This window comes from Schistocerca nitens, chromosome 9 (assembly GCF_023898315.1).
Source record: "Schistocerca nitens isolate TAMUIC-IGC-003100 chromosome 9, iqSchNite1.1, whole genome shotgun sequence".
NCBI lineage: Eukaryota > Metazoa > Arthropoda > Insecta > Orthoptera > Acrididae > Schistocerca > Schistocerca nitens.
In genome coordinates this window covers 309,926,200-309,939,090 of record NC_064622.1, presented here as the reverse complement: position 1 = coordinate 309,939,090, position 12,891 = coordinate 309,926,200, and the positions used below count along the sequence as shown (strand labels likewise).

Genomic DNA, 12,891 nt, shown 5'->3' with positions numbered 1-12,891 from the left:
TCGCATTGACGGCACTTTGAACATTGGACGTTACGTTTCAGATGTGTTACGACCTGTGGCTGTACCGTTCATTCGATCCCTGCGAAACCCTACATTTCAGCAGGATAATGCACGACCGCATGTTGCAGGTCCTGTACGGGCCTTTCTGGATACAGAAAATGTTCGACTGCTGCCCTGGCCAGCACATTCTCCAGATCTCTCACCAATTGAAGACGTCTGGTCAATGGTGGCCGAGCAACTGGCTCGTCATAATACGCCAGTCACTACTCTTGATGAACTGTAGCATCGTGTTGAAGCTGCATGGGCGGCTGTACCTGTACACGCCATCCAAGCTCTGTTTGAGTCAATGCCCAGGCGTATCAAGGCCGTTATTACGGCCAGATGTGGTTGTTCTGGGTAGTGATTTCTCAGGAACTATGCACCCAAATTGCTTGAAAATGTAATCACACGTCAGTTCTAGTATAATATATTTGTCTAATGAATACCCGTTTATCATCTGCATTTCTTCTTTGTGTTGTAATTTTAATGGCCAGTAGTGTGGTTGTTAACGCTTATTGCATGAAAGGTGACAGAGTGTCTTTGTTATAAAAACGGCGTAATGAATGATTGCTCATACTAGTAGAAGTTGTAAAGTCAGTGGATTTGGAACGGCAGGCGTAACTCAGGCCCTGAGTGGCAAAACCTGCACAGGTGTGTTGGTCCTGCTTAACAGTGGAAGTAGCCCTAGTTGAATGGTCGGGGCACCTGAGCGCTGAAGCACAATACAGTGGCGGCCTGCCGGTATTGCAGATAGGCCACACGGCTAACCGGAAACTCTGAAAATCTTGGACGCAGCACAGAGGATCAAGGAAGCGTTACCTCGGAAATCACGCAGGCTGGGTTTTTTCCGAGGATTTTTACTGTGAGAAGCGTACCATTGTATGAATTCCTATTTAATGGGGATAGGTATTTCCTCGCAAACATTCCGCGCTGGACGACAAAAGACTAAAATATGGTTGGTCAGCGTTCGGAAGAATGTGTAGAGAGGGAGAATATTCCGTGATTTCGAGAATATGATTCGCCTTCTGCAGTTATGCGGGAGGGGAGCTGATCTTTGCTGGGAAGCCAGCAGTAGGGAGAATGAGGTCTTCCGTTTTCAGCGCCCGTGTTTGACGGTCGCTCAGATCAGCTTTTGTTCGTACAGACGGACTTGCTGTTTCTGTTCTCAGGAGATTTTGTAGTTAGAACGGTTAGGCACTGTACTGTTGCGAACGCACACGAATCTGGACTTCGCCTCTGGGTAGGGAGTCGTCGTTGAGTACGCAGCGTTCACTGATTGAGAGCATTTGTTCTGTCTATAGTCAAGTTGAGACGTTATCTAAATTCCGTCCTTGTGGCTGAGGGTTCCCGTTTCTTGTCTGTAGAACACAGAGAGAAGAAAACAGTATTAGATTATATTAATCAGAGGACCGCCTTCTGCCGTCCTAGTGTTTGAATGAGTTGTTTTTATATTTTGCGGCTGGAATTCTTCCGTCGTCGCAGACGTGTAGTACCGTGACTCTGACGCACCGGACGCAGTACATACGGTGATATTGCTAATTGCTTCGGCTTATTAGGGCACGTAACTTTTATTTCTACTGAGGTTGCACACCACTGTAGATCTTCTTTGAAAGTAGTGTCTTCTAGTGTTTGGTACGTCGATGATGTCAGTCATCTCGCGTTATTTATATTAGATTGCGTAGCCATAAAAAGGGGCAGATTTGGGCAATTGATGAGTAATATTAATTAGGAGATTCATTTGGCCCTTTGTTGGCCGAGCGGTTCTGGCGCTACAGTCTGGAACCGCGCGACCGCTACGGTCGCAGGTTCGAATCCTGCCTCGGGCATGGATGTGTGTGTTGTCCTTAGCTTAGTTAGGTTTAAGTAGCTCTAAGGGGACTTATGACCTCAGCAGTTGAGTCCCATAGTGCTCAGAGCCAAGCCATTTGGCCCTTTTACGTCCATTGGACACTAATATATAAACATTTGTAATATAAAGGAGTTTTTAATCTACAATAAATGTATAAGCAGAAACAACATTTATCGTTTAGTAGTTACTAGTTCCCTTAATCATTCATTTATGTTTAGGCTGTAATTTATATGTTAAAAAGAAAAAATGAGGAAATAATATCACAATTAAGAGATCCTAAGATCTGCTACAGGGCGTAGTCAGACAGGGCAAAATCTTTATTTTCGCGTTCAATATTTTCCGTTGCGCACACTGATTTTACACCCGCCTGGTGTAGCATCTTGGAACTGCTGCCATCTGGAACTGTCTAAGTTGTTGGGGTGGTGTGGTAGGTGCTTTTAAATTGAATATACAATCATAAAAAAACACGCGCCACGAAGAAATTATCGGAATGGGACGGAACTCGATAGTGTGGCGTACATGTACAGCAGACAAACAAATGATCCAATTTGCAGAAAAAATCTGATGATTCGCTCAAGAGAAAGAGCTTCACGAATTGAGCTAATCAGTAATTTGTTGGTTCACCTCCTTTATGGAAGCAGTCATTCGGCTTGGTATTAATTTGTAGAGTTGTTGAGTGTTCTCCTGAGGGAATATCGTGCCGAATTCTGTTCATTTGGTTTGGTGGATCGTCGAGATTCTGAGCTGATTACAGAGCCCTGGCCGTAAAGCTCTTGATGTTCTCAAGTGGGGACAGTTACGGCGAGCTTGCTGGTCAAGTTACCGTTTGAGAAGCATGAAGACAAGCGTTAGAAACTCTCACCGTGTGCGGGTCCGCCCAGGTTGGCTTGTTATGAAGGGCAACATGGCGGGCGACAGTCAGTAGAATTATTTTCAGTCATGAGTCCCGCTTCGAACTGAGCTCTGATGAGCAGCGGAGACGTGTCTGGAGACGCGACTGTCAGCGTTGAGGTGTCAACCTGACTGTCGCCCGCCATACGACGCGGTAACGAGGAGTGAAGGGCTGGGATGCCAGTTCTTTCATAGCAGCACCCCTTTAGTTGTCAAAAAAAAAAAAAAATGGTTCAAATGGCTCTGAGCACTTTGGGACTCAACGGCTGTGGTCATCAGTCCCCTAGAACTTAGAACTACTTAAACCTAACCAACCTAAGGACATCACACACATCCATGCCCGAGGCAGGATTCGAACCTGCGACCGAGCGGTCGCACGGTTCCGGACTGCGCGCCTAGAACCGCGAGACCACCGCGGCCGGCTTTAGTTGTCATCTGCAGCACTGTAAAGCCAACGGCCTTGCCACAGTGGTAACACGGGTTCCGGTAAGAGCACCGAAATTAAGCGCTCTCGGGCTGGGCTAGCACTTGGATGGGTGACCATGCGGTCTGCCGAGCGCTGTTGACAAGCGGGGTGCACTCAGCCCTTGTGAGGCAAACTGAGGAGCTACTTGATTGAGAAGTAGCGGCTCCGGTCTCGGAAGCTCACATACGGCCGGGAGAGTGGTGTGCTGACGGCATGCCCTTCCATATCCGCATCCAGTGACGCCTATCGGCTGAGGATGACACGGCGGCCGGTCGCTCCTTTGGGCCGTCATGGCCTGTTCTGGAGGAATTTAGTTTTTAGCAGTCTTACAGCACAGCAGTATATCAACGATATTGTACGCTCCCTTTTGTTACCTTCATAGCAAGCCAACATGGGCTTGTATTTCAGCAAGATAATACCCTCCCGCACAGGGCGAGAATTTTTATTGCTTATCTTCACGCTTGCCAAATCGTACCTTGGCCAGCAAGGTCGCCAGATCTCTCCACAATTGAGAACGTTTGGAACATTATGCGCAGGGCCCTCCCACCAACTCAGGATTTTAACGATGTAACGTGCCAACTGGACAGAACTTGGCACGATATCCCTAAGAACGACGTCCAACAACTCTGTTAATCAGTGCCAAGCTGAATAACTGCTTGCATAAGATGCACACGTGGACCAACGTATTATTCACTTGCTGTTTCTACATTTCGTTAAACATTCTGACTTGTGGGATCTGAGTGCCAACTTGACGTCCCACGGTTTTAGAAGGAGCACGTTTCAGTTCCCATTCCAATTTCCAAGAAAGTTTTCTTAATGACCTTGTACTTCGACGAATTCCGACTGCCTCCAGTTCTGTCCTCAATAACCAGTCTTCTGGGACTCTGCCAAAATGGGACGTATCCCACGACCACACAACTTGCTAAAAACAATCTCCGTTTTCTCCACACAGTTTGGAGACACAACCCTTCCTCAGATTTTGTTGGGGTTGTTTCCCTTGCCAGTTTTTATGACCCACAGCGCATCCCCTTGCTTGCAGGCAAGCGGAACTTGCTTTCATAGAGGCTACTTATTTAGTGCAGGAAAATGTAATCTATGTAGTTAAGTACTGGCAATCATGAGTACTGATTCACATGTTACTTACCAGTAGACATTAACTTATTCCGACTTGATTTGACATTTTATTCAGGTTTTACATCAGTTATGGGACAGTGTGGGAAGAACAATCAAGTAACAAACGTAACATTATGAAGTAGGCATACAGCAAACGCCAGGTTGGCGTCGGACCTCCTTTTACCCCGTGTAATGCAGCAACTCAATGTGGCATGGACTCAACAAGTCGTTGAAAGTCGTCTCTAGAAGTACTGTGCCATTCAAACGGTTCAAATGGCTCTGAGCACTATGGGACTCAACTTCTGAGGTCATCAGTCCCCTAGAACTTAGAACTACTTAAACCTAACTAACCTAAGGACATCACACACATCCATGCCCGAGGCAGGATTCGAACCTGCGACCGTAGCGGTCACGCGGTTCCAAACTGAAGCGCTTAGAACCGCACGGCCACACCGGCCGGCTACTGTGCCATGCTGCCGCTGTAGCCGTCCATAATTGCGAAATTGTTGCTGGTGCAGTATTTTGTGAACGAACTGACCCCTCGATTACGTCCCACAAATGGCGAAACCATGTGCTCGAACTGTCCAGAATGTCCTTCAAACCAGTGACGAACAATTGTGGCCTGGTGGCATGGCGCATCACTGTCCGTGAATATCTGCAAATGGTCAGCAAGTAGCTGGACATAACGATTTCCCGTCAATGATCACTTCAGTTGGAGAGGGGACCCAGTCCATTCCGTGTACACAGAGTCCATATCATTATGGAACCACCATCAACGTGCATAGTGCCTTCTTAACAACTTGGATCCATCGCTTTTTTGGGTTTACGCCACTTTCGAACCCTACAAGCAGCTGTTATCAATTTAAATCGGGACTAATCTGACCAGGCCACGATTTTCCAGTCGTCTGGGGTCCAAACGATATGATCATCAGACCAGAAGAGGCGTCGCAGGCGATGTCGTGCTGTCAGCATCGACACTCGCGACCGCCGTCTGCTGCCACAGCCCATTAACGCCCAATTTCTCATCACTGTCCTAACGGGTACGTTCGCCGTACGTCCCACATTGATTTCTGCGGTTATTTCACGAAATATTGCTTGTCTGTTAGCACTAACAGCTCTACACCAACACCGCTGCTCTCGGTCGTTATGTGCAGGCCACCGGCCACTACGCTGTCCGTGCTGTAACTCTTGAAATTTAGCATTTTCGGCACACTTTTGACACTGTAGATCTCGGAATACTGAATTCCCTGACGATTCCCGAAATGAAATCCCTTGCGCCTAGCTCCAACTACCATTCCGCGTTGAAAATCTGTTGATTCTCGTCGTGTAGCCAGAATCACTTAGGACACCTTTTCATATGAATCACCTGAGTACAGCTCCGCCAATGCACCGCTCTTCTGTACCTTGTGTACGCGATACTATTGCCATCTCTATATGTACATATCGATATCCCATGACTTTTCTCGTCTCAGTGTACGTAGGGTGTTCGACAGCTGCCTTGGCCTATATGTTCTCTACCACTCTCTGCCCCTGAAAACACACCTCATCGTGGACTGACGAGAGAATGGTAGGCTACCACTTGCCTGCCATTGCGAGTGAATAACTCTGTCAGAGAGATGAAGCAAAGTGGAATGACCGGCCAGTATCTTGCCGCCAAGCTCAATTCGACACGATGCTGAGCTCGGTTTGAACCGTTATTGCTGCCACTGACAAAATTTCTACATTCTAACTTTCGCACCCTATATACCACAAGTCACCTACCAGTTTAATCAGATTTTGCTCCTTCAACGCTGTACACGTACACCAAGTAGAATTTCAATGTTTGCTATCCTCCCTGGTCTGTATTACAATTTACCAGTCAAGTGATTCTTTAAAGAACCGAACTATCATGTATAAAACAGCTTCAAACGTCTGATTATTTTATAAATGAGTTAATGTGTTAAATATTTGTCTCATTCACCAAAGAGGGAAAAAGCTGTGTAAAAGTTTGAAATAATGTTTATAGCTTGTTGGAAGTAGCTAAGTGCTCTCATTATCAAACACTGAATGAACTAGAGTCTGGGGAATTTCGGTCGATTTTAAACAAAAGCTAGTTTCTTACGCATCTCATTGATTATGGCATCATATTTTCTGAACTATATGTCGCACAGTCATATAATTTCTCTGGTACAGTAAGTGATTTGTGTAAATACTGCAACGTAGTGTTAATAGTAAAGAAGCAGTAAATTAAACTGTCAAGTCTGATGCTTTAGCTTGACTTTATGAACAAAAAAAATATTTACATTACGTTATTTATGGTGGGTGGGTGAATGAGGCGGAGGGGGGGGGGGTGTCGTGTCAGCGAGAAAAAGCTCCAGGGTTTGAAATCATGTGTGAAGTTCTTGAGCGACTTACTTCAGATTTTTACACGATACCCTCAAAAACGTTCCGTCGATCATAGGCTATATATAAAAGGGCAGAGGTTTTTAGCAAAAATCTCGGAAAGTTCTTGATCGACTTACTTCAATCTAATTTTCACACGATCCTCTAATAAACCTTCACACAGTCATACGCTACAATTTTAAAATACATGTTCTAGATCTATCTACTTCAAATGTTTACACGATACTCTATAAGCGTGCAGACGGGTATAGGCTGCACTTTTCAAATATATATATGCTACGTATATGGAAAAGATTGTTACAAAAAATCCCCAAATTTCTTCACCAATTTATTTTTACGCAATACTTTAAAAAGCATTGATACGGACACATACCACGAAATTTTTAATATATATGTTACTTATGCATATGCAGTATAAAAAGGGGCAAAGCTGTTGCCAAAAAACTCGAAAAATTATTGATCGCTTTATTTCATATTGTTACACGATATTCTAATCAACACACAGACAGACACAGGCTATATAATTCTAATATATAAATGTACGTGTAATGTATAAAGGGAGAACATAGTTATCAAAAACCTCGAAAAATTTTTTACTGCTTTATTTCAAATTTTGATGTGATACTCTACTGCGTTCGGACGGATATGGGCTATATATTTTTTAATATGTAACTGTGTATGCAATATATAAAGGGGATGCATTACCAAAAATCAAGAAAACTACTTCGCCTAGGTGCTTCAGATTAATACACAGTACTCCAGTGTACATTCAGACTGACATAGAACATCTTTTAATACATATAATATATTAATATATACGTAATATGCAAAGGGGAAAAGTTGTTACCAAAGATCTTGAAAACTCCTCGACCAATTTAGTTCAGTTTTTAACAGGATAGCCGGCCTCGGTGGTCTCGCGGTTCTAGGCGCGCAGTCCGGAACCGCGCGACTGCTACGGTCGCAGGTTCGAATCCTGCCTCGGGCATGGATGTATGTGATGTCCTTAGGTTAGTTAGGTTTAACTAGTTCTAAGTTCTAGGGGACTGATGACCTAAGATGTTAAGTCCCATAGTGCTCAGAGCCATTTGAACCATTTTTTTTAACAGGATAATGTAATGAACATTTGGTCAGACATACTCTACATACATTTAATATATAAACGCACATGTAATAAATAAAGGGGAAACTTCGTTGCCGAAAGTCTTGAAAAGTTCTGACCGATTTTCATCAAATTTTTACACGATTCTGTAATGTACAATCAGACGATCGGATAGATATAGGCTACATATTTTTGATATATGAATATATAGGATGTACATTAATGAAACCGACAAATCTCAGGGATAGCCGGCCGGTGTGGCCGAGCGGTTCTAGGCGCTTCAGTCAGTCCGGAACTGCGCGACCGCTACAGTCGCAGGTTCGAATCCTGCCTCGGGCATGGATGTGTGTGATGTCCTTAGGTTAGTTAGGTTTAAGTAGTTCTAAGTTCTAGGAGACTGATGACCTCAGATGTTAAGTCCCATAGTGCTCAGGAGCCATTTGAACCATTTGAACCTCAGGAACACATTCCTGTTTGGAAATGGAGGAAAAATAGTCCTATGAACATGTGTCCGAAAATGGTTGGTGTGCGTGCAACGACAACAAATCGCATCGGAAAATAGTACAAAGGTGCAGCTCATCCACGTCACAGCATATGTTCAAAGTGGCCCCTGTGGGATGAAATGCACGCGTTCACACTCGCAGCATGTATTTCCCCACTCTTTCGCGTGTTCTGCCTGTTTCCGAATAGCGTCACAAGCATCGTATTGAAGGGTCTGCACATCAGCATACACAGTGCTTTTTAGATGCCCCCAGAGGCAAAAATCCAGAGGGTTTAAGTCCGATGATCTAGCAGCCCATGCTGCAAGGACTCCGGGTCCTACCCAACGTGCGTGTCGGGGAAGACGTTGGGGTGTCGGCAAACTGTAATGCAGAATTGGGGTGGTACTCCGTCATGCAGACAGCACATAACCTGTCGTATTGCTGCGCCCCTGCACGTTCGTCTGTCTGCAAGGATCCGTGACCTAACAAAGGCTCGTAAAGGGCTTGAAACGTTGTGTGATGTGGTTGGTGTCTGTGGAGAGACTTGTTTTGGTATAACCGTGCTGCCTCTCGACCGTTTCCATCTGCTTCGCCGTAAACAGACACCGTCTCGGCTTGTTCCCTACGTGAATACCGGACCATTCTCCTACTTACAGAATGCTGCGTGAATCACACAGCCTGAAACGCACAAGGAACACACGGCACGTGATCAGAGAAACTTTCATTCGTTAGCTACCTCTACCCTGGCAACGATGCATTTCCAAGCACATGTTCATAGTACCCTTCGTCCTCCATTTTCAGTGAGGAGTCGGTCCCTGCAATTGGTCGGTTTCATTAATGTTGACGGTGTGTATGTAGTAGATAAGTAGGAAACGTTGTTGCGAAAATTCTCGAAAAGTTCTTGACCGCTTTACTTTAAACTTTTACACGATATTCTGATAGACATTCGGACGGACGTGGGCTAAATATTTCTGAAAAATAGTGTGCAGGTTTTATGTTGAAATTGACTCCGAGAAAGAAAATCCTGTATTGTGTTCTGTTGTGAAAATGTGAGGTTTTGTTTTCTTTCTTACAGATCGTTTCTCCCACATATATTCTTTCTCATAACATACATACATTTTAAAAAAAATTGTGTACACAATGATCTGTAATTTTGTAAACTTACAGTTGGTTTCTCAAAAAGAAAAAAAAAAAGAGAGATAAAGTAAAGAAAACCGGAATGGTTGTGTACATGGCTTATGATCAGAATGGTACTATGGCATACGAAGCAATAAAAATAAGTAATGAGGCTGAAGTTCAGAGAGTCCGCAGCTCGTGGTCTTGCGGTAGCGTTGTCGCTTCCTGCGCACGGGATCCCGGGTTCCATTCCCGGCGGCGTCAGGGATTTTCCCTGCTTCGAGATGACTGGGTGTTTTTGTGTTGTCTTCTTCATGATCGTTGTTCCCCATTACGGTCAGAGGAAGGCAGTGGCAAACCACCTCCGTTACGACCTTGCCTAGTCGGCGATGAAGGTCTCCCGCATCGCTCCCTACGGTCCTCGGAGTATGGGACCTCATCTTCATCAAGTTCAGAGGGAGGAGGAGATAAGGATGTATATCCAATTTCCATATATATTTAACAATTTCGAATCGTTGTCGGGTTCGATAGTGTTTTACTATAATCATAATAATCAGTAGTTAATACAGTTCTTTTGGTACTCCCTTCCCCTCCCTGCGGATCGGTGCCTGGCCACGGTAAGCGGTGGAAGGAAGTGGACGACTCCGCCAGTCTCTAACCGTTTGCGGAAATTGGATAGGGGCCCGTGCAGTGTTTGCCGCTGCGGCGTCAGGCGGACGGCGAATTAGCGGAGGTACACAAGGGCCGGCCGGGGGCAGCTGTCTGGCCGCAGCTGAGCGGTCGCAGGCGGCCCTCGGGGGGCAAACACCGCCGGCGGCTGTCACGCCGGCTCCTCGCAGCACGTGCTCCGCCGCTTACCAGGCCCTCACTCATCCTGCTGTCATTCTGGGCATGTTGCCCTTTGTAAGAGCACTAACACACAGTTTTCTGTGCTTCATCAATAGTTCTCTCGTTCTTCTTTAGACATTGTCCATACACTGCTGAGTGAACGGACTCATCACTAGTGGTTGGTTGGTTTGTGGGGGTTGAAGGTACTAGACTACAAAGCCATCGGTCCTCTCATCACTGTTCTTCGACTAAACTCCGGCTTTTGTCATCAGGTATCGCCGTGTTCCAGCAGTTCTCTTGATATCATCAAGCCATCTCTTCTGAGTTCTTCCACTAAGTCTTTTGTGTTTCCAAGGTACGCCGAATAAAATATCATTTCTGGCTGTATCCTCAGGCTCCTCATGTTGGCTATTCTGATCGCCAGAATTGGTTTCCGGTATCTGGCGGACAGGGCTTTTATCAAACTATGAGATAAGCGACCTGCCTATCCCTAATATACTAAACGGGTTGTGTCCAAATCCTATGTACCGGGACGACATAAGATTCTGTGACTTTCTATGACGTCATCGATTACAAGCGCCTTGTAAGGAAATTTGTAAATTTGTGGTAAGTTCCTGTGAGACCAAACTGCTGAGGTCATCGGTCCCTAGGCTTACACGTCACTTAATCTAACTTAAAGGAACTTACGCTCAGGACAACACAAACACCAATGCCTGAGGGAGGACTCGAACCTCCGACGGGGGGAGTCGCACGAACCGTGGAAAGGCGCCCCAGACCAGGCGGCTACCCCGCGGGGCCTTTGTTAGGTGTGTGTTCTTTATAGAAATCGTTATACGAATGCAAAGCAAACCGAACTTGCCCTAACGTGAAAAAATTATCCCTTAAACAGGCAGTTTACAAACCTATACTACTGGCCAATACAATTCCTACACCGAGAAAAATGCAGATCACAAACGGGTATTTATTGGACACATATACAGGGCTATTACAAATGATTGAAGCGATTTCATAAATTCACTGTAGCTCCATTCATTGACATATGGTCACGACACACTACAGATACGTAGAAAAACTCATAAAGTTTTGTTCGGCTGAAGCCGCACTTCAGGTTTCTGCCGCCAGAGTGCTCGAGAGCGCAGTGAGACAAAATGGCGACAGGAGCCGAGAAAGCGTATGTCGTGCTTGAAATGCACTCACATCAGTCAGTCATAACAGTGCAACGACACTTCAGGACGAAGTTCAACAAAGATTCACCAACTGCTAACTCCATTCGGCGATGGTATGCGCACTTTAAAGCTTCTGGATGCCTCTGTAAGGGGAAATCAACGGGTCGGCCTGCAGTGAGCGAAGAAACGGTTGAACGCGTGCGGGCAAGTTTCACGCGTAGCCCGCGGAAGTCGACGAATAAAGCAAGCAGGGAGCTAAACGTACCACAGCAGACGGTTTGGATAATCTTACGGAAAAGGCTAAAGCAGAAGCCTTACCGTTTACAATTGCTACAAGCCCTGACACCCGATGACTAAGTCAAACGCTTTGAATTTTCGGCGCGGTTGCAACAGCTCATGGAAGAGAATGCGTTCAGTGCGAAACTTGTTTTCAGTGATGAAGCAACATTTTTTCTTAATGGTGAAGTGAACAGACACAATGTGCGAATCTGGGCGGTAGAGAATCCTCACGCATTCGTGCAGCAAATTCGCACTTCACCAAAAGTTAACGTGTTTTGTGCAATCTCACGGTTTAAAGTTTACGGCCCCTTTTTCTACTGCAAAAAGAACGTTACAGGACACGTGTATCTCGACATGCTGGAAAATTGGTCCCATGCTACAACTGGAGACCGACAGCGCCGACTTCATCTTTCAACAGGATGGTGCTCCACCACACTTCCATCATGATGTTCAGCATTTCTTAAACAGGGGATTGGAAAACCGATGGATCGGTCGTGGTGGAGATCATGATCAGCAATTCATGTCATGGCCTCCACGCGCTCCCGACTTAACCCCATGCGATTTCTTTCTGTGGGGTTATCTGAAAGATTCAGTGTTTAAACCTCCTCTACCAAGAAACGTGCCAGAACTGCGAGCTCGCATCAACGATGCTTTCGAACTCATTGATGGGTACATGCTGCGCCGAGTGTGGGAGGAACTTGATTATCGGCTTGATGTCTGCCGAATAACTAAAGGGGTACATATCGAACATTTGTGAATGCCTAAAAAAACTTTTTGAGTTTTTGTATGTGTGTGCAAAGCATTGTGAAAATATCTCAAATAATAAAGTTATTGTAGAGCTGTGAAATCGCTTCAATCATTTGTAATAACCCTGTATTATACTAGAACTGACATGTAGTTACATTTTCACGCAATTTGGGTCCATAGATCCTGAGAAATCAGTACCCAGAACAACCACCTCTGGCCCCAATAACGGCCTTGATACGCCTGGGCATTGAGTCAAACATAGCTTGGACGGCGTGTACAGATACAGCTGCCCATGCAGCTTCAAAACGAAACCACAGTTCATCAAGAGTATTGTGACGACCCAGTTGCTCGGCCACCATTGATCAGACGTTTTCAATTGCTGAGAGATCTGGAGAATGTGCTCGCCAGGGCAGCAGTCGAACATTTTCTGTATC

The 12,891-nt window shown here is 45.4% G+C and overlaps 1 protein-coding gene across 1 annotated transcript in view; it reads left to right on the top strand.

Annotated features, from left to right (window-relative positions):
- Nucleotides 1-10,344, top strand: part of LOC126204199 (H2.0-like homeobox protein) — a 73,381-nt gene extending 63,037 nt beyond the window's left edge. The window contains exon 3 of the mRNA XM_049938599.1: nucleotides 10,117-10,344. Within this exon, the coding sequence (XP_049794556.1) occupies nucleotides 10,117-10,344 (228 nt within the window). The remainder of the gene's footprint in view (nucleotides 1-10,116) is intronic.
- The last annotated feature ends 2,547 nt before the right edge of the window (nucleotides 10,345-12,891 follow it).